At 42.8% G+C, this 21,993-nt stretch overlaps 2 protein-coding genes across 3 annotated transcripts; one reads left to right on the forward strand and one right to left on the reverse strand.

The window, feature by feature from the left end:
* The first annotated feature begins 13,981 nt into the window (after positions 1-13,981).
* LOC128724439 (cyclin-dependent kinase 2) lies at positions 13,982-15,121 on the forward strand. Its single transcript, XM_053818200.1, has 2 exons — positions 13,982-14,142; positions 14,207-15,121. The coding sequence occupies exons 1-2, from the start codon at positions 13,982-13,984 to the stop codon at positions 14,982-14,984; spliced, it is 939 nt and encodes a 312-aa protein (XP_053674175.1). The 3' UTR covers positions 14,985-15,121.
* A 555-nt stretch (positions 15,122-15,676) lies between these two features.
* On the reverse strand, positions 15,677-18,392 carry LOC128724254 (heat shock protein 70 B2-like). Of its 2 annotated transcripts, XM_053818091.1 has the most exons (2): positions 16,324-18,392; positions 15,677-16,281 (listed from the first exon to the last, which is right to left on the reverse strand). In XM_053818091.1, exons 1-2 carry the CDS (start codon positions 18,155-18,157, stop codon positions 16,235-16,237), a joined length of 1,881 nt encoding a protein of 626 aa, XP_053674066.1. In that variant the 5' UTR covers positions 18,158-18,392; the 3' UTR covers positions 15,677-16,234. The 2 variants fall into 2 exon arrangements, with proteins under 2 accessions (XP_053674066.1, XP_053673995.1); XM_053818020.1 differs by having other exon boundaries at positions 15,677-18,392.
* Between the last annotated feature and the right edge of the window lie 3,601 nt (positions 18,393-21,993).

The following is a 21,993-nucleotide window of genomic DNA, read 5'->3' on the forward strand; positions in this document are numbered from 1 at the left end:
ATTTTATTGTTCATTCTGATTTGTTTTTCTATTTGTACTATTTTTCTTCCCTTGTTGGGAAGACGAAGCTATCAAAGAAAAATTCCGTTTGTCTCTAAAACATCTTTTCATTCCTTCCAAAGTGAAGCTTCACAGTTCCCGCATAAGCAAACTTCGGTTCCTTTCTTTTTCCGATATAAGAGCAAGTACAACACGAATTGAAGGTAGTTGTGGTGCGGATGAAACTAGTTGCAGACCAAAAAACTTTGCCTGCTCGTTAGAATCGGTAAACTGAACTTTGTTCTTGTGCAAACAAAAACAAATTGATAAAATCGATGGATCGGACGTGTAAACACGGAAGAAAATGGAACATATTACGCAGTGAGTGAATTATAGAAACAAAAGTTCTAAAACGAAGTTTTGTTTTGGTGAAATACGACATACATGAAGGAAAAATGGTGCGTTAGCAAATAGTGAATTCGATACCGATAAGAAAATGCAACGTTCAAAATTAAGCTTCATGTCAGTAATATGAAATAAGTCATCTCGTGTGCGTAATAATTATACATTACTTTGAAATATTTCATTAACGTCATGACAGAAAAAAACACAGTGAATTATAGATAACATATGATTTTAAACGAGAATTGATGATGTTAAGCAACATTACTCTAAGGACTTTTTGCATGAATGGTTCGATAGTTTTCAGGGCATTTCTTTTTTGTTGGAAATTTGACTAGTCAGTTGTCTACCTCGCTTATCAAGCTGGTTAAAATTCGCATCAGGAACTAACATAACATTTCAAGTTTCTTGCAAACACTTCACATATAGCGAGCGCAACTCCGGAAGGATGCAAATTTAACTCCCCACAACGGCCAGCTCAGTGAAATCGGCTGAAATACTAGCGAAAACAACTCATCGCAAAGTAAACTGCACGGTGCGGATGAAAATGTTGAACGCTTCTTTAAAAAATGCTGGTTGCCTGGCAGAACTTGCCTAAGAAAATAATCCCCTACAGCAGCAACTTTCGAGCTCAAGTATTTCACAAGCACGCAGATGCTTCCAGCTCGTTTCCGGCAGTTGAACCCACCGGGTGGGAAAGCAACTTGTGCTACGTTCCAGCAAAAAGAACAACATAATGCACACCCAATTGCAGTGCTATGCACCACCTCGGAGGCGACGGCAGAACAGGACAACCCGGAACAAAACTGCAATTAAAAGAGACACCGTATAGCGGGGACTTTACGCAGCAGGGAAAGGCACGATTCAAATGACCAAATACAAACACGAGCACAAGCACAAACGAAAGTTCGATGGAATAGGGAACCGGATTTCCGGGCAGCCATTTGCCGCTCGTTACTTACTCTTGCGGGAAAGCCCGCTCGGCGTCTCCAGCGAGGATTTTATTCGATGGTAGGGTTGCAGATAAGTCCAACGTTCGCCGACCGTCGTTAGAGATGGTGTTCTTAGAAAAATAACCTGAAAGCTTACGTATGATTCGGTTCGTAAGCTATGGTACGATTCTTTTCCCGGCTTGAACAAACCCCGCTCGGTGGTTTACCGGATCTGTTGCCACGTGCTTTTTCACCACGAATGAGCCGCTTAGTTACACACTTCGTTTAAATGCACGGGAAACCCATCGCACCAACTGTTTGCGATTCACTTGGGCACCCTTTGTTGGATCCACCTGCTTTAACAATCTAATTTACCGAATTTACTGATAGCCAATTTCACGAATCACTCACGATGAAACACAACCATGAAGCTTTATGCTATTTATCTAACTAATGCAAATGAATGCGTATGCGTGACATTTCCGAGGTAAGCAGTTGCCACAATGAAATGATTTTTTTTTTTGAGGCGAAAAAAAACGCAAATATGAATTCACTTTCGCTTCTTCACTGTATTGGATGCTCACGAACCAATCCACACACGCGTATACGTTAGCAAATTGGAAATGTTTAGTTGGGATGGGATTCTGCAATTTCTGCGAATATTTCAACAACACATATGCTGCACTCTAATCACTACACCGTAACCTAGCATTTGATTGCACGCACGTAGGAATCATTCTTCCTGCGGCTTTGTTTGGACACACGAACGCCCCCCCGAGTTGGGAATAATTTTCTGTGCCACCGTTCCGGTGATTTTCATTGTTCATTCTGCGAGAAATGCAACACTACCGAGCGAGATGCAGAATGGTGGGCAGCAAAGCAAACAAAACCATCTGTAATCTAGTAATCGGCACGTTGTAAGCGCGGCTTAAGTAGAAGCCCATTAAGCACGGATTGAATCCAACCAGAAACGGACCGAGAGCAAATGTGAAGGCTTCGTTTTCTATTTCCTTCCCTGCACGGACGCCCTTTTCCCGGTCGATTTTATTTCCTTCTGTCAATCATCTGGTGGTTCAACCTGACGCCTCGGAAGCTTGGTCTCACGTATGGCCCAACTGATGGCTCGTACACCGGCACTTGACGCTAACCAAACACACCAGCACCGTAAATGACAGGCATCGCAACCGTCTGTGGCACCCAGAAGTCTGCAATCGGGCGTCACACGTTCCCGAGATGGCACGGCTACGCCCGGGGGTTGTTGTTTTTTTTGTTTTTTTGTTTTTGGCGAAACGCCGACGAACAGTTCACGCTCCACGATTCGACACTACCGGAGCATCCGCCGGAACACGTAAGTCCTTATCGCACGGGAGAATGTCGCATACTAAACGGTACGGCACATACCAGCGCACATGCCAGGCGGACGAACCGAACGAATGTTTTGTAAGCCGGAACGATGCTCGTGATCTTGCCGCCATCACCCGACAGGCGGTACCGAACCGAGTCACGGATGGGGATGCTATTTTCGCTGCTCCATCAGCGAACCGAAAACGCGGGGAGAGAGCTTTTCCGACAGAGCAACCGAATCGAGTGCGAGTGAAGAGAAAACACATCCTCTCGTAAGTGGTGCGGCGTGTCCTTTTCCTAACGCCGATAGCGTCGTTGTCTCTGGCGTGCAAATCCCTCCCGCGAAACTGCCGTTCTATCGCGTATTGTTGTGATTTTAGCTCACCAATGATGGACATGTGGAGCATTTTTGCATTAGCGTTATCTAGTTACTTGCTTTGTGCGTGTAAAATAATTGTACAATTTAATTTCAATTTGTGTGTACAAAAAATACGATTTTATTATTATAGACGAACCTCGATCATCTTGATGCAAAAAGTTTTTTTTATTTAGCTCATTAAAAATCACATCACAGTAGCCATAAAAAAGTGACACTAGCTTCGAAATAATATTTGACAGAAAATTATACAGGCAATGAAATTTTCAAAAAAAGAAAAATAAAATTGATTCAAAACCGGCCCCACATATTTTCTCTCAATCTTTATCAATCTACCTTATCATTAGTAGGAGCGCGGTTGTACTGATTGAGAAAAAAAAAAGCAACCAGGTTTCGGTTTTCGAACAGCACGAACACGCCACAGAAATAGGAAAAATAGATATGGAAAGAGCACGTTGGAGAATGTCGGAGAAGATGCACAATGTCGGCTGTGGAGAGAGTTTACTCTACGTTTGGCACACTTTTTCTTGGACAGCTTCGGCTGCAGCATGAACGGCAAGCACCAGCCTGCAATTCATCATCACACATCAGTAAACTCGAGCATCATTTTGCTAATCGGGTGACATTGCTTTCGTTGCCCGTATACTACGCCCTGTAAATGTGGTGCGAGAAATGATAAACGCATATTTTTTGCACATCCTTTTTCGTATTATTTATGGGAGTTTTATTGACAACTTGCTTTAAAAATCGCAATAGTTACGTTGCGAAATGTTTACTAAGAAAATGGTGTGGAAAACCTTATCGATGAATGCGGTTTGAATCTGCTCACCCAATGCATTAATCTGATAATGCGTGTAATGCAGACTAACGATGATTATCTAATCCTTTGGAGAATTTTGCGAGATCTCAGGGCCGATTGGCGTTTGTGCGAGAAGCCACCGTAACACTTTCCCAACCAGACCGTGAACTCAGTTCTCAAACGTAAAAGTTACTTGGCCGCTTTCTCGTATGCGCGCTTCCCGTCGATTCAACCCATCTGCGCTGAAAGTACGAGGGTGGTAGGGCAATGATATGTGTACATTCACCGACAGGCGTTCGCTCGAGAGAAAAGGACACGCTCAACACCGATCAAGCTGCCCCGGCTCTGGTGACTCTGGTTCTCGGGGCTTCTAGCGGGCAAAGCGCAAACACAGCATCCATTGTTCGGGATTAGAGTAAAGTTGTTTCCTTTCGGATGCGTAAGCCCGTTCCTGTTAACCGGTCCTCTAATGGGCAACCTGCTCGAACCTGCGGGCTCAAACCCACCAGCCACTAGGACGACCAGCGAGCGAAAGAAAACCGGCAACATGAGGATCAATCGTACCGACGAGGCGTAGCACTTCAAACCTACAATTCCATGCCACATCGGACTTAGTTACAGACCCGGTGCCCACCCCGGTCGACACCCCCGAGAACTTCCTGTGCATTCCGCCTTCCCCGGGACTGGGCGTAAGTGAAAGTTGCCGTTAGGCTGGCGTAGCAAATCGAGGGAGCAAAAGGGGCAGAAAAAAACCCCCCGGAAAACGGCTTGAGCGTTTCGAGAGGATTAGTGTGTGCCTTGGAATTCCCGGCACCATTGTCTGATGGATTGAGCGCGGGGTATTTCTTTTATTTTCGTATTCCGTCTGTATTTCTTTTGCTTTTTTTTTTGCGCACGCGGGCGCGCATTTCGTTTAACAGCCTTCATTCAACAATATGTGTCATATGCTCAACTGTAAGGCGGCCTATGAAAACGAGACAAAAAAGCCACAATGAAACCATCTTTAACGCACTGGTAGCGTGCCATCCTGGTGGCCTTACACAAGGTTTGATCGATTGCAAATTATTCGTCATGAACCATCTTTAATTTGTTTCCATGTGGATGAGAGTAAAGGGTGAATACTGCTTTGTGTTTTAAAAAGAGAGTTTAAAAAATCCTACTCGCTTATTCATTTATTTCATTCATTCGTATACGGCAGACTGAAATTTGAGCACAAAAATATGATGTGGTTATAATTTACAGATAGAAGCAAAACGTAAGTATTCTTAAGAAATATACAGAACATAATTTTCATAAACATAAATACATAATTAATTCTTCAACGCCCATTTGCTTGAATGCTGATGTTTTTTTCACATTTGATTGTTTTTTAATTTTTCAATACATTAAACTTTAAGGTTTAGTTCTAGAGGTCTTTGACAAGGACAAGGACAGAGGACAATTAATGGGTCACATAACATCACACAAACGAAATTAAATCACATGCATTTCAAGAGTTTTTATATAAAGATTCAACGTTGGTTTCCTTCTCTTAGCATGTACATTTACGAGATTAACAATACAATATAAAAGTAAAATAGCAGACTGACAACAAGCTTTAAAAAGCAAACAAAAACTAACAGCTTGTTGCACAGTGCAAAATACAAATTAGGAGGAGAGACAAAAAAATGAAAAAACTAAGTCGTACAAAATGAAGTTCGAACGAAAATGAAGCGATGATACATATTAGCAACAGTGATAATGCCTTTCAAAATCGTATCAATCAAATCATACTGCTCTGGTTTAGTGAAGCTTCGGCCGAGTGAGTCATTCCGCATACACTTAGCCTCATTAACTGTGCCTCTCTGCCGTCGGGGGAAATTTTGTCAAGCAACGATTAACCACAGCCAGCTGCCGGCGTAATGAGGGTAGCTTTTAAGCACCTTTCCTTTCCGGAGCGACTGGCATGACCGCGATAAACCATACACAAATCCATACGCTTCTGCCACTTTAACTATCGCCGTCTTGCGTGCCGCGATTTTCATCCCTTCCACATGTGCACCAACGCGCCGCCACCACACGCATAAAACTTAATTAATTTAATTATTCATACTTTACTCATCATCAACAGCCATCACACGTTGGGTGCTAAAATCCGTCCCGCCACTCGCCCAGCTCCTCGATTCCTCGATTCACTCGGCTGCACCGTTCCGGCTGCGGGTGCGAGATTCGTTGCGGGAACGAACGCGAAAATGTACGCACACGTGGCGTGGCGCACACGACGATGGAGGCGCCCCGCGAGCGTATTTATGGACATTCCCTTGCAATGTATGTTCGAGCTCGGCAAAATGACAAACCAAAAGCAAAAGCCACCCACTCGTGACACCTCCCGAGCGACACGACAACACCACAAAATAATCCACAGCCACTCTGCGGCATCGTGCGGAACCTTGGCAATTCCCAGCCCGGTAGAGATTGGGCTGAACGCGAACAGGATCAGCGAGCAAAGCCAGTCAAAGCGATCTGCCAAACGGTCGGAAAGCGACCCCGGCCAGTACGCGCGCGAGACCACCGTCCCGGCCTGTTCCGGGACCTTTACCACATGAACCGCTGCACGGCGTGCGGCTCCCGTTCCGGGCGCTAGAGACGGTGGATCAAAAAGGAACGAAACTGGGAAACTGAACCGAAAGTGACTAACTCGGAAACGGAACGAGTAAAGCACGGTACGGCACGGCATGGCACATGAATTACCCCTTATAGTTAATTTGCATTTTATTTAGTAATTAGGATAAAAGCAAACCCTACCAGCCGGCCCGACCGCTGAGCCTTTATGCTTTAGTGTTGTCTTACCAGGAATTCACCGATCCCCTAGCGTGTTGTGATCAGTACTTGCGTTTCGTATTTTTTCTTTTTTTTTCGTCTTCTTGGTGCTGTTTTGCTTACACTTGCTGCACACCATGCACGCAAGTTTTCGTGCACTCTATCATCCGGTAATGTTCGTGTTGTTCACTTTTTGCATGCAGTTGTTCGTTTCCGTTGTTACGGTGTTTGGTTTCCTGTCTGCTGGATATTCGTTTTCGGCTTGGCAGTTTGAAAAAAAAAACATACACACACGCACACACACCTGCACGCAGTATCAAAAATGTTGGCGGAGTGAGCCGTGTTGATTAACTCGCGCAACATCAAACAAGTCAAGATGCGTGTGTTCATTTACGTCAGCGATTGTTGGTAAATAGTTGAATGTTTTTTGTTTGCTGTAAAATCAATTGTCTGCTTTTGTGAATTCAATATTAGCCAGCTGAGGAGAACGCTGATCGCCCAACATTGAGCAATTCGAACTGATTGAAGTACGTACATCACGGTGTCCCGATGTATGGTAACAACATTTTCTGCCAAATTTACACGGCCACACGGAGTTGCGTGTTTTAATAGCTCGGGTTAGTTCAGCAAATATTATGATGGTAGGATGTAGTTACATTACGCTTTAATTAATTTACCGCCATTCGCTTACCACTGAGTCATACTCAAGGCGTACCTTTTGCGTGTCCTTCTGGAACATTGCAAAGTGGATCACACTAAATCTTTTTCCCACACACGCATACACACTATCTCTCTCTCTCTGTCTCTCTCACCCTGAGCTGTGGTGACTCATAAACGGCACACCTTGAAAGGCAATCCTGGCTGTGGCTGTGACCACGCAAATTAAAAGCACTTGCGGACGCGGCTCCTCGCTAATTGAATGAAACTATCATCAGTCATATTCCACGAATGGCAAAAAGCTCTGAACTTCACTGATAAACTATTTCGTTCAAAGGCACTCGGTATACTTTCTGTTGCGCAAAGTGCGGGAAAAAAAAGTATCGGCCATGATGTAATAAAACTAATTACTCTTTTTTTTTCTTTTCAGCTTTCCACACCGCTGCGGATAGATTTGAGCTCAGAGCACAAAAAAAAGCTCTATAAAAAGGTCATCCTTACTAAGGGAGTCCTCACAAAATGGAGCGAAAACGGAGGCTATATTTTTTACGAAGAAAAACGTCTGTAAATTAGAAACTGTTTTGTTTTTGTTTGTGCCTTATTAGAATGGGCGAAAAACAGCGACAAACCTACGCCAAGCTGTGTTATGCTGATAAATTTTCACTGTGCCGAATAAGCTTCTCCGTTTGCGTTGAATTATAATAGCGTTTTCACAGTCTATTAGTCAAAGGAATTTTTCCTTTTTTACAGCACGCAAGCTCTTACCGTAAACATATATTATACGGTTTGATATAAAAATTTGAAACAAAACACGCCAGCCTGTGTGGAATTGATATAAAACTTTGAATCAAAACACGCCAGCTAGTCTAATAAAACCGAACGAAATATAAAATCACAAGCTAGCATCCCTGGTCTAGAAATGTTCAATTCTAGAATTCCTAAATCCAAGAGAACTTACAGAAGAATAATTCTGTTATGTTCGAAACACACTTACTGCTATAAAAAATATCAACAAAATTCGCATAAAAAAACAACCAAAAACAATTATTTTCTAGATCTAAGCGCTGTGTTCGAAGCTTATTCATGGTCGAGAGTAGATTAGGCAGCATACTTATGTGCCGTCAATTATTTCGAAAATAAATTATCCTTGAGCTATTTTGTTCCTCCTCGCAACGAGTCTAGTCCTGAAAGTGCACATCGGATGTTGTATTCTCGCCGTAATTGAGAGTTTCCCCAACAAAGTTGTTTGACTGGACATGTTTCAGTGGCGGGAGAAGCTATCCAGTTAACAATGCACAGCATTACATTTAAAAAAACAAGTGTAATTTGAATGAAGCTACGATACACCGAGGTAAAAACGTACATTCTAGATATTCACGATTATTTCGCAAGATTTATCCACAATCCAGAAACTGTCCGGTAACAAATGGAAATGTTTTTAATAAAAAAAAAACAAAATTATCACAAAGCTCTCCATCGCTGCATAATTGAGTAGAAGCACGAATCACCCATTAGCAGTCCAGTCGACATGTCCAGCAATTTATGCTGCACCAATGTGGCGCTACTTTTTGCCCACTGTTCCGGATGGCTAAAAGATAATATTTTCTTTTACGCTTTCACTCGCACGGCACGCCAGGTGCCTGTCGTGTTGCATCCAATCGGTGGCTGCATCCGGTTGTGTCAGTTGCATGCATTAGTTGCAATAGGATTTTCCTGTTGACACCTAGTTTACATGCCGGTTGTGTTGCCTCTCGCATCATTATACGGCGCAATCTTCCGTCGCGCAGTTGTTTTCCGCCGTTCCTTTGGGGTTTTCCTACGATTGTACCCCAGCCAGCGTACAGCTGCAGCTATTTGTTATTTTTGCATATCCTTCACCAACACACCGGGTACAAACCCGTTCGTGTACGGCAAAGTACTAGCAATGTGGCTCAGGTTGGCGTAGCCTCACCACACACACCGTTACCTGTTATTATAGGGCAGATGAAAGAAAAATAGTGTAAAATACGTCAAGTGGCATCCCTGCGGATCCACGGACCTCGCACGGGCGTAAAACAAAACATGACCACAGCAACCCGCACTGGGGCCAAAAAAAAAGCGTACCATCTCCACCCGCGAGTGGTCGTTTCATCCTTCACCTATTCCAATGAGCGTAAGGATACCCGTTGGTCGGTGCTGGTCGGAAAATAGCGCAAATTAGTTCCATTTTCACCCCGCACCAGCCGCGAAAATTCCTTCCCTACCAAGGAGCACCCAACACCGAGTGGCCGAGTGGCGAGAAGGAGCAATTTTCCGGTTGCCCGAGAAGGGGACTCTCATTTCAATATGGAAACGATTAAACAGATAGTTTGGGTTTCGTGTGGGTGGGTGGGTGAGTGTTCCGTTTTTTTTCTTTGTTTTTGCTTCTGCCAACTCACGATGGATGCCCGGACGCATGCCGGTCCTTTTGATTACGGGCCGAAGGAAAAACAACCCGCTCTAACGCGACACCCTTAAACGCACACAGGGCGAAACACCAAACGAATGCGAGCGGTTGCGGAGAACCATAATTAACTTTTGCTCGACCGGAAAGCGCATTTTAAGCACACTTCAAATTGACCAATGTTTGCGCAAAATGGGTTGCGATTGAATAGATGGATGGCTTTGAACGGTGGAGCGGGAGAGCGAACAAGCGCACAAGATAAATGTGCGTCCCCTGGTGCCTGGTGCGATAAGCCATACCCAGTCGCAGTTTCGCGGCGCCCACATCCGAGCCCCGAGATCTGGAGGAGGGTGTAACTTTTGCGGCTTGAATGAAAGTGCCGATCATCCATTGCTTTAGCCGCACCACAACGGGACGGAACTAGATCCACAAAGTTCGCTAGAGTGGCTGATTCTTCCTAGGCTAGCGAGACGGGACCCACGGGAAGTGGCAACCCAAAAACAAAAAAAAACATCCTCCTTAAAGTGCCATTAACTGCCAGCGTCAGAATGGAGGGCAACCGAATCCGGCTACACATCCTCACTTGCCTGCTGGTTAACCCGCCCATTAAAGTGTGAACAGGAAACAGGCCCGAGATTTGGGTGAATGGTGACCGGTGGCCTCGCCTAATCGGTTCGCGTTTTATTGGGCCGTCAAATTAAACCGATTCTCTCCCACAACCCTCACGTAAGCCTCGTTTTCTCGACACCCCCTAGTGAAGAAGCTCGGAAGCTTTCATTGTGCTCGGCAGCGGACTTCAATTTCTAATCACCAGCACCATCTCGTCCGTGGCCGCTGCGAATCGAGAACCGAGCGGCAAGGAGCTAGATAAAACCGTGCCAGTTTAATCCCCGACCGCTGCGGTTAATGGCGCTAATCACGAAGCCACATCCGCATCCGGATCGCACCGGGCAGGCCAAACTTCCGCTGAACTAACTTCGGCACGGTTTGAATCAATCGGGCGAAACGCTTAAACGCGTTTGATCACATCCAACTTCAGACAAAATCGAAACGAGTAAACACAATGGAACGATTGATTAGCACACGGAAATTAAATTAATTTACCGAGCGCGCGGGATGCAAATCTTGCGAGTCTTGCGAGCAAACAAGCCAAATGAAGCGTGTGAAGCTGCTTCTACGCGGTGAGCAAGGTCAACTGCTGGGGTGATGGTTAGGTTGACGATGGTTTCGAAATTGTTAACCCTATCGACGTGATTATAATCCACCGTGTGTATAATGGTTGTCCAAATTCAAAAGATGAAAAGCGCCAAAAAAAATGACAGACTCACTTATCGTTTATTATACTGATAATGCTGGTTGGTTTGCAAAGTTGAACGTAAATGTTGATAATAGTTTATCATCTGCGCGACCGATTTTCTATACATTTCCACCATTCCCGGTTTGATGCACCCTGTTTAACGCATGATTAATATTTTATCTCCACTTGTTTTGTTTTTCTTTTTTTTTGTCACGACGAGGAATGCCACCCCAGAAGATATGCATACCGCGAAGGTACTTTCTTGTGCAGTATATTTTAGAATATCAAACTCATTCTAGCGCCGTTGCAGAAAATTCATCCGCGGCCGCGGCTAAACCCAAATGCGGGCTATTTATTTATGCATACAAACAGGAAGGCAACACAGGAGAAAACACGGTCAGCTGAAACTTTGCCTAGCTGTTTCGCTCTTAACTAGCAACCCGCGTGGCATTGCTGGTAGACACTGCGCACAGATTGAAGCCGAATCGGCCCTGCTGAATACGAAACTAGCTGCCCGCCAGCTTGTTGGGGCTGTTTTCATTAACAAAAATAGTACTCAGCCAAGGCTACGGAAAGGAATGCACATCCGCTAGCGGCCGTGGGGAATATGCAGTAAAAGTCCTTTAAAATAAACAGCATGATGCATAATCTTCAAACTATGAGTGAACGGGAAAGTCGATGCTGATTATTGATTAACTTTTGTACATCTTTGGCAGTATTCGCCTCCTGGAAGTATTCTTGCTAGCTGACTGCTGGATGTTTCTAAAACCATATTCGCATGGCAAATTGTGTATAGATGTGCTTGTGAACTATCGATCGGCAGTTTGAACTAATTACCAAAGAGTGTAATTATTTATTAAACGCTCGTTCGTTAAAGCTTCGTTCTCACTTTATGTTGTGTCACTAAATTGTAACGCTTTTCCGACGCTAACTGGTATGCCAATTGATAAAACGCAATAGCATCATTAGCTTCCGATACATTTTAATCGCGATATTCTGTACCAAAATTATTGTAATGCAGCATTTCTAGGCTACGGTACATTAATCTCTAATTCGGCACGTTCAGGGACCTCTTCATGTACGGTAGAATGATAGACAGCATACACACACTGAGGGATATTTAATGCCATCATATCACCCTACTACTCTCGCATTCGCTTCGAGCGTAGTGTATGGCTTTTTTTTACTCAGTGATTGCTAAAAATAATGTTAGTTTAATTAACTCGGCTCATTCGGAGGTGAACAATCACGTCACGTTACGGGCCGCGATTTCCTCTGCTGCTCTATTCCAGCTAACCAGCGCAGCTGCTGGTCAAAGGTTAATTGTGAGCGACAGGACGAGTGAAAACTAGTTTCCCACCAGTTGTTTGACAAAGTTCGAGCATTGCTTCCCACACATACCACGACAGCTAGATTTCATTCCACGTTCTGGGAACATCCCGGTCCCGATTCTACTGTTTGTCCGTTGGGCACGGTGAAGCGGTTTGGGATGAGTTTACTGGCGAGCGAATGGCGATCTGACTCGTGTTCGTACAAGCTGTTAATTAGGGTTTTTGTTGCGGATTTTTGCGGTCACTGCTTTGCGCTGCGGGTGCCGTTCCCCCTCGCTCAAGGGTTGGGATTTCGTAAATCTCTCCCACCTGATCGTGATGGTGGCGCGTTCATAATTTGAAACAATCAGGGGGGCGAACAAATTAATTGAAATGCCCAACTTTAATCGTTCCCTTCGGATCGAATCGTACATACAACGGCGCAATGCATTTTGGAAAGGTAATTAGAGTAAGCACTCATAAAAGAGATTGACTTTGGAAATAATTGGAAATAATAAGACTATCTTTCATCAAACCATTCAATTTCCTATCTTGAACTGTTTTTTTTGCCGATGCCTATGATTTTACCCTGAAAATAAATATGGAACTCGAAACTGTGTATTCGTATTTCGCTATATGTTTGCCATAAAGGCTATACCTAAACATGGTTAATGTGTATTAGACGAGTCTCAAGGTATGGTCACCCATGTGTATTTCTCCAAGATGTATTTGCCTAACCATTTGATGGAACGCTGGTTGGATAATCGTGTTGGTTTTTATCTCGCCAGTACTTTTCCAAATATATGACATTCGGAAACAAATAGTTTCTTCACTACTAACGTGGGTTAGATCCTGGAGCGATTAGTAGAGGAGAACCCCTAAAATTAGCGTTTCTAAATTTTGAATGCCCCTCTCACGGAACTAGGTTGAACAAAGGGTCAATTTAATAAGTACGACCGTAACTTTTTCCCTGCTAATCACCATTGCTACAAGATTCTTCAAAAATTTGAAGCACTGAACGGTGCAATACAAAACTTTAAAACAATTTGACAACAGAAAAATCTATTAAAGCAAATGAATCTACTAAGAAGCCTTTGTAGTTAAACAATGGTTAATAAAGTTAGACAATGTATGCAGGATGTCAGTAATCTATATGACAGTGTCTAGTACAACCTGTAGCTTAAGACGGTATCTTGTATATGTGCACAAAACGATCATAATCGAAAAAAGGATGAGACAAATTGTCATAACAATTGTCAAAACCAGCAAATCATTGTTAGTTCAATTGACATAGCTTTAAGTGATGTTATATTTTTATATTTATTTTAATTTTTTTATATTTATTTTAATTTCTACAACGTATCAATCTCGTTATTATTTCAAATCAAATTCGAGCGGTTTGAATTTCGAGCACAACATAACAACGGATATTTTTGGACGAATTTGGCAGCACTGGTAGCTGGAAAATTTAGCAGACGTACACAACAAAACATCTCACTGTCAGTTTTGGCGCGTTAAAATCAAGCATAACGAAACAACAATCATCGGAACGAAACGGCGACTGCACTTCTAATGGTTTTATTCATATTTTTTCATTGGCTAGATGTTTTCTTTTTCCATCTATTGAATGAGTTTTAACAATTTTGAAACCTTTGTCGAATAGAATGCTGCTAAAATACGACACAAGCGACTGTGAGGAAATGAAACGGGTAGGCGGTTATGATCGTGTGGAAAAAATCGGCGAAGGCACCTATGGAGTCGTGTACAAAGCAAAAGATATTCAAGGGCAGAAATATGTAGCACTTAAACGTATTCGACTGGATAGGTAATTTTAGTTTGATTCACAACTTATTTGTATATTTTTTAACATATTTTCGTTCGCGTTGCAGCGAATCGGAAGGTGTTCCATCAACAGCCATGCGAGAGATTTCATTGCTGAAGGATTTGAAGCATCATTCGATAGTGGAATTGTTCGATGTAATCGTTATTGATTGCAGCATTTATATGGTGTTTGAATATTTGGACATGGATCTAAAAAAAATGCTTGACCGGCATAAAACTAGCTTCACTCCAATGCTTGTCAAAAGCTACATGCACCAGATGCTAGATGCGATTGCGTTTTGTCATTTAAATCGTATTTTACATCGTGATCTTAAACCACAAAATTTGCTGATCGATCGTTATGGTCACATAAAGCTGGCCGACTTTGGGTTGGCGCGCGCCATCAACTTCCCAATACGTATATACACGCACGAAGTTGTAACCCTTTGGTATCGTGCCCCTGAGATTCTACTCGGAACCAAGTTTTACTGCATTGGTGTAGATACTTGGAGCTTAGGATGTATTTTCGCTGAAATGATTTTAAAACGTCCTCTCTTCCCGGGCGATAGCGAGATAGATCAATTATACAAAATATTCCGTCAAATGGGAACTCCGAATGAGAAATCGTGGCCGGGTGTATCGCATCTAACAGATTTCAAACATGCTTTCCCTAATTGGGAAGCGCAGCCGTTACCGGGAGAAATGCAACATGATTCAGACGTACAAGCTCTGTTCAGTGAGCTAATGCAATACGATCCAACTAAACGTCTTTCGCCAAAAAGCGCAATGAGTCACCCTTACTTCGACAATGTTTATTTAACACCTCCTGTATTTAGTGCATGCTGATGCAAATGTGTTCTTTATTATAATTTGCAACGATGTAACGGTATAGTTCATCATTAATTTTATAAACATTTCATGAACATCCTGATTTAACCGTTTTGTAGGATCCAATCGTTCCTTTCAAATACTTAATAACCTATTACATTGTCTGAAAATGAAAGTCACCTGCTGAAATATCAATGAAAAGAACATTTCATAACCTTGTGTAACATATCTAACATTTTAAATCATGTGTAAAAGCTCGTGTTTAGTAAAGAAAATATCGACATATAAACATATAAAATTTTCGTCTTGTGTATTCATCGTCTGGCAAGCTTTATTATAGAATATAGCTGGAATTGGCCGTCAAAAAATTACAAAACTGTTACAATGCATCAAATAAAACAATCAATTTAATAAATTTCGTATCTAAAGTCAGAACGTTACGCTTTAGTCATACTGCCAGAAAACAACTCTGGATATTGTTACAACTGTAGTGAATAGTAACATTTCAAATTAATCTATCTATTTTACCGAAACTAATGTAATAAACGTGCGATAGAATTTGGACCCCAATTGTCAACAACTACTTTATACATGCATGATAAATATTCTTTTATTAACGTAATCATATAACGTTCATCTACGCATAGCATGCACAAGCAGCGTTCAAATTGCATACGATAAAGCCTGAAATATTCAAATTTGCATTCGGTCGTATTAATAAGTTTGATTTGCTTCATATTTAATTCATAATCAATTAATATTAATTATTAAGAATGATGGTGTATAGTTCTTAGTTTACAGTTCTCATTGTATGATTTTGATTTTCGCGATCGCATATTTAGTATTTGGGTTTTAGAAGATTCGCGATTAGTTGCTCAAACCGAGGGACATAGGGCTGGTCGGAGTAGCTGATCCTTTATCGATGCTCATAGCTTTTATGTTGCTAATTTTTTAATTTAATAATCCAAGTATCCAATAATAATCCAAGATAGTAAACGATTTAGTTGCGAATTAGAAAAAGCACTACGATCACGAGAGACACTTTGTGTTCAAAAATATAACAATTGGTTTCGATTGAAATGCAACATATATTTATATTTCAGTCGTTTGATAGTTGCTTCTCTTCTTTGGTGATGCACCACATACTTATTCGTAATCGCTAACACTCTTTCTTAAGTCTACTTATCACGCATACTGTACAGTGAATGTTTCCCCCATTTCCATGGGGATAATTTAACATCGTCTAGTTTAGTGTAGCGTCTAGCACCTTAGTCGACTTCTTCCACCGTAGGTCCGGAACGGTCACCGAACCCGCCTGCCTGTTGGCCGCAACTCGTCGACGTCGTCGGACCCGCACTCGATTGCTGGTGCATCTTCGTCATGATCGGACTGCAGGCCCGCGTAAGCTCCTGCATTTTGTGCTCGTACTCGTCCTTCTCGGCCATGCCGTTGCCGTCGATCCATCGCAGCGTCTCGTCACAGTGATCCTGCACCGTTTTACGGTCGGCTTCGGACAGCTTGGAACCGGCGGATTCGAGGGATTGCTTCAGATTGAAACAGTACGCCTCGAGCTGGTTGCGAGCGGCGATGCGTTCGCGCTGTTTCTCATCTTCCTCGCGGAACTTGTCAGCTTCGGACAACATGCGATTGATGTCCGCCTGCGACAAGCGGCCCTTGTCGTTTTTGATCGTGATGTTTTTCTCCTTGCCAGTGCTCATTTCCTTCGCCGAAACGTTGAGGATTCCGTTCGCGTCCAGATCGAAGGTCACCTCGACCTTTGGCACCCCGCGTGGAGCCGGCGGAATGCCCGAGAGGTCGAACTGACCAAGCAGATTGTTGTCCTTCGTCATAGCTCGCTCGCCCTCGAACACCTGGATCGACACGCCCGGCTGGTTGTCCGCGTAGGTCGAGAAGGTCTGCGTTTGCTTGCACGGAATGCGCGAGTTCCGCTCGATCAGCTTCGTCATCACGCCGCCGGCCGTTTCTATTCCGAGCGACAGTGGAGCCACGTCGACCAGCAGCACGTCCTGAATCTTTTCGTCCTTGTCGCCGCTCAGAATGGCCGCCTGCACTGCTGCACCGTACGCCACCGCCTCGTCAGGGTTGATCGACAGGTTGAGGGCTTTACCGCAGAAGAAGTTCTGTAACAGCGACTGCACCTTCGGGATGCGGGTCGAGCCGCCCACCAGCACGATGTCGTGGATGGAGCTCTTGTCCATCTTCGCATCCGACAGTGCCTTCTCCACCGGATGCAGCGTGGAACGGAACAGGTCCGAGCAGAGCTCCTCGAAGCGCGCCCGGCTGATCTTGGTGTAGTAGTCGATGCCATCCATCAGCGCGTCGATCTCGATCGTTGCCTCCGTGCTGGAGGAGAGCGTTCGCTTGGCCCGCTCACAGGCCGTCCTCAGACGGCGCAGTGCGCGCGCATTTTTGGACAGATCCTTCTTGAATTTGCGCTTGAACTCCTCGGTGAAGTGGCCCACCAGCCGGTTGTCGAAGTCTTCGCCTCCAAGATGTGTGTCGCCGGCAGTGGCCCGCACCTCGAACAGGGAGCCCTCGTCGATGGTCAGAATGGAGACATCGAACGTTCCGCCGCCGAGATCGAATATCAGCACGTTGCGCTCTCCCTTCAGGTTCTTGTCCAGACCGTACGCCAGGGCGGCCGCCGTTGGCTCGTTGATGATTCGCATCACATTGAGCCCCGCGATGGCGCCGGCGTCCTTCGTGGCTTGCCGCTGGCTGTCGTTGAAATAGGCTGGCACCGTGATGACCGCATTCTTGACCGACTGGCCCAGGTACGCTTCGGCAGTTTCCTTCATTTTCGTCAGCACCATCGAGCTGATCTCCTCTGGAGCGAACGTTTTCCGCTCACCTTTGAACTCGACCCGTATTTTCGGCTTGCCGCCATCGTTCACCACCGTGAACGGCCAGTGCTTCAGATCGGCCTGGATCTTCGGGTCGTCGTACTTGCGTCCGATCAGCCGCTTCGCATCGAACACCGTGTTCGTTGGGTTCATGGCGACCTGGTTCTTGGCCGCGTCCCCGATCAGTCGCTCCGTGTCCGAGAAGCCGACGTAGCTCGGCGTCGTCCGGTTGCCCTGGTCGTTGGCAATGATTTCCACTTTCCCGTGCTGGAACACACCCACGCACGAATACGTGGTGCCCAGATCAATACCGATCGCAGATGGCATGTTGACGGGGGTATAGTTTTTATTTTTGCCGAATGTGTGTAGGATTTTCACAAACGAATCAACCCTTCACGACTGTACTTCAGGACTCGTTGTTCACTTAAATTGTGGTTGATTTCGTCCAATCGTGTAATCAAATTCAAATATCACGTGTAGATTTGCGCGACTTTCTTCAATCACTCACTTCCTTACTGGTTTGTTTGCTTGCGTACTGTTCACTTGCGTGCTGTTCGCTTGTACTTTGTGTTCTGATGTCGGCTGCTCGAACAGCGGGTATATATATGGCGCGCAGTTGATTTCTAGAAGATTCGACATGCCTCTAGAAAGTGCGCGAATACGCTCGTGCGTGATGGATAGTGCTCGAATATCAAGTCCCGAATGTGCTCGAAACGTGTCTCGGCTTCGATAAGTAAAGTAGTTGATGCTGCATGAATGCTGCAAGCGTACGCCTATCTCTCGTATGATATTTAATGCTATGATTCATGAATCCATACACTTCTTCAAAATACGGTGTCCGTTATTTGCTTATGATATGTCAACAAGAAAGCGTACAATATAGATTTTGAATCACCTCGTGGCGATTATTAAACTCGATTTTATCACAAAAGAAAAGAGCATCTGCAATCAAATTTCATTGGATTCAAGGGTTAATAATAGCCAATGGCCCATTGACAATTCATGCATGCAGCTATCCAGCTACAACCAAGAATGACTTAATATCAAAGTTGCCTCACTGTGTCAACAGAATGACTAGTTAATTTGCAGGTAGTTCAATAAGCAGCATATATCGTGCATTTGCATATGCGAGCAATCTTTGACACTGCATTCTTCTTCTTTCTTCAATCTTTGACACTGCATTAAGACATTATATTTTATCAAAGCATGCAAAATGCTATAAGGAATGTTATTCATTTGAGATCAGGAGTAAGTGGATTGAAAAGTGTGTGATTTGTTTCACGTATCGTCTTCAATTATACAACTCTATTCCGAAACATATTAACTTACCATTTTGAAAGCCAGTGAAATCGAAATTCAATTGTGTTCTGCTGTGTGGCATTTATTTATGGCTATTTAATAGTTTCTTCTTTTTTCTTGAATTTTTGTTTGTTTTTGAAACATTTGTTTTTCGTTATTATTGTCATTTTATAAGGTTCTAAGAAGTGCTTCTTAGAAATATTAGTACATTGATTTTATTTCTTTTCCATATGATTGTAAGGAACGAAACATATTCATAGGTGACGAAGAACGTCCAAACAGTATCGTAAAACAAAAAGTTGTTTGTCCAACAATCCTTTCCTTATCAATCTTTTGTGCGTCTATACCTGTAGATAAACGGTTCTTCATTATACATTATTCAATTAAAATACTTTGCCAGTTTACAGAGACATACTTTGATTTACGGCTTCCCACGTACCAACTGCTTATACACTTGAAAGAAGTATTCGACATCAAAAATGAAAAAAGAGCTATGGAAAACCATTCAGTGACCCAGCTTACCGGGAAATCTATACTTCAACCATCTAGACTATAGATCGGGTGTAGTCCAAGGTGAGTGTATCGAACATGTTGACGAAACCGTTGGAATCTCACGGGGGTTTGCGGCTAGGAAACAATCTCTCTTGTTTCTCAATTTAGATCTAGAGGTTGTCATGCAAAGCGCAGGACATTGACATCAAAGAACATCTGGCGGCGGTGTGCAAGGTATGACGTGTGCTGTACGATCCATAAATTTCTCCCAATGTCATGTGTTTGAGGATCCTGACATCCAGACGGTGACGAAAACTGGAAGGATATACCTGTTGCACTCAACAATGAGAGCCGGTCAAAGGAGCCTCAAAGCCTCTTTAGTGATCGTATCAAGCACTTTTTTTTACTCTCCTATTGAAGATCATTTTATAAGAAAAAATCAAGACAGCCTCCAATGATCTACCTATCGCATCCCTAATGAGATCAATATGAAATGCATTTTTATTAGGGAACTAGCTGATTAACCTGATTTCATTCGGGTTGAGATTGCGTAAGGGAATATTGTGGGTCCTTTCTCGAATGCTCTTGTCATTCAAACTTCGATGTATCTATTCGTCTTTCTTTTCACTTTTAGTATTTGCTCTTTTGACTCAATTCCTAGGTTCGTCTTTGAAGGTTTACTATTTCGTCTAATTCATCTTTCTCTGTTGCTTTTGAAACACGTTATACAAATGGCTATACTATGCTTTTTCAAACTATACTGAACTCTTTTTTCAACAATTCTACTCTTTCAGTCATATTAACTATTCAGTAAAGAATTTTATATCAAATATTCTCTTCTCTTGTTATTCCACAACTGCCATTTCTCTAAATATTTTTCGTTTCGTATGATAAACCCGTTCTTGCCAAAATCTTTCCGTCTAATCTTTGGCATCGTTTGCGGTATGGAATAGGTAAAAGTTTTTATTTATGCCAACTTTTTTCTACATTCACCCTTTCGAAACATCCTCTGGATCATTTATAATTTTTCTTGGATCAGTCATATCAATCCCTCTACGTAGCAATAAGGAAAAGTAACACGTTGCTCTATCCTAAGCATGCATGCCGTTCAAAATCTTTCTAGTTTTCTTTCGCTTACGCTTAATTCATCATTAATGCTGCCTGGAAACAATTGTCCTTTTTTCCTTTATTTTCCACTTGTATTGCAGCTCCTTTTCAAAACGCCATTCCATATTCGTAATCATTACTCTCTGTAAACTAAATTTGATTTTGTTTACTTCAAACATATTTTCAACGCAACTCAACATAATTAAAAATGAAATCTTGCTGGAAAAGCGCATTGCGTTATTTATATCTATATGTCGATGAATATTTTGCACTTTTTTTGTGAATTTCTTTTATTCCGGAAATGACCATTCCTTTCCCCTTCGTGATGTAAAAGTCACACGTTTAAAAGAATGAAAAAAAAAACGCTAGTATCGCTGAGCGTTTTTTGAACATTCCAGCAAGTGAGGATTGTAAGGGCTCCTTTATGCCCCATTTTCGCATTGACGAAGCTCTTACTTTGCTACTTCTTGCATGGACTGTGTTTAAGCGAACACAGCGAACAGTAAGTATGGAGTTTTTCAGGACTTTTTTGCTTCATTTCCTTTAAATAAGACATGATTGGTGTGCTTGATCATATTTTTCAACACTTTAACAGGAGGAGCTTGAATGGGAGCTCTTGTTTCTCTTCGCCTAGGGAACAGAAACTCCACTGCTAAAAATTTTGAGTAAGAAGAATTGTTGCTATGACCGAATAGTTGTTTTGGTAATACAGAGAGGAGGCTCTTTGGAAACTCCTCTATGTTTGTTTCCCACCAGCGTGTATGAATCTTCGACGCGTTACGAATAGTAAGATGCATTTGTACCATGTCTCAATCGAATTCCAAGCCACATTTATTTTTCAATAATATTTTTTTCTGTTTGGTGGAGGGGAAGGGACAACCATTTGGTTCTCGTTTGTTTGTTCTGAAATTTTGAAACTCTTTGTTATCGGTGATAAAATTTGAGTTGAATTCGACAACATTTGTACTCCTTAGTGAATATTTTGTGGTACAAAAATATACTATTTCCTCCTTTAGCTCCAAACCGGGAAACTTATACTTTATCACATATTGTATAGAGAGTTTTAAGAAATGCATACGCAAAATTTAGGACAAATCAGATGTCATTTGTATTATGAACTTTTTTATTTTGCAGGGGACCGGAGCGTTAAGCTTCTTTATAAAATGATTTAAAAACATGTTCAGACAAATAGGTCATCATCTGAATTTTGTAATGCCATTAAAAGGCATATATATTGTTTCATAATAGGGGAAAAGAGTGGTACA

The sequence above is a fragment of the Anopheles nili genome, chromosome 2 (genome assembly GCF_943737925.1).
Source record: "Anopheles nili chromosome 2, idAnoNiliSN_F5_01, whole genome shotgun sequence".
In the NCBI taxonomy this organism is placed as follows: domain Eukaryota; kingdom Metazoa; phylum Arthropoda; class Insecta; order Diptera; family Culicidae; genus Anopheles; species Anopheles nili.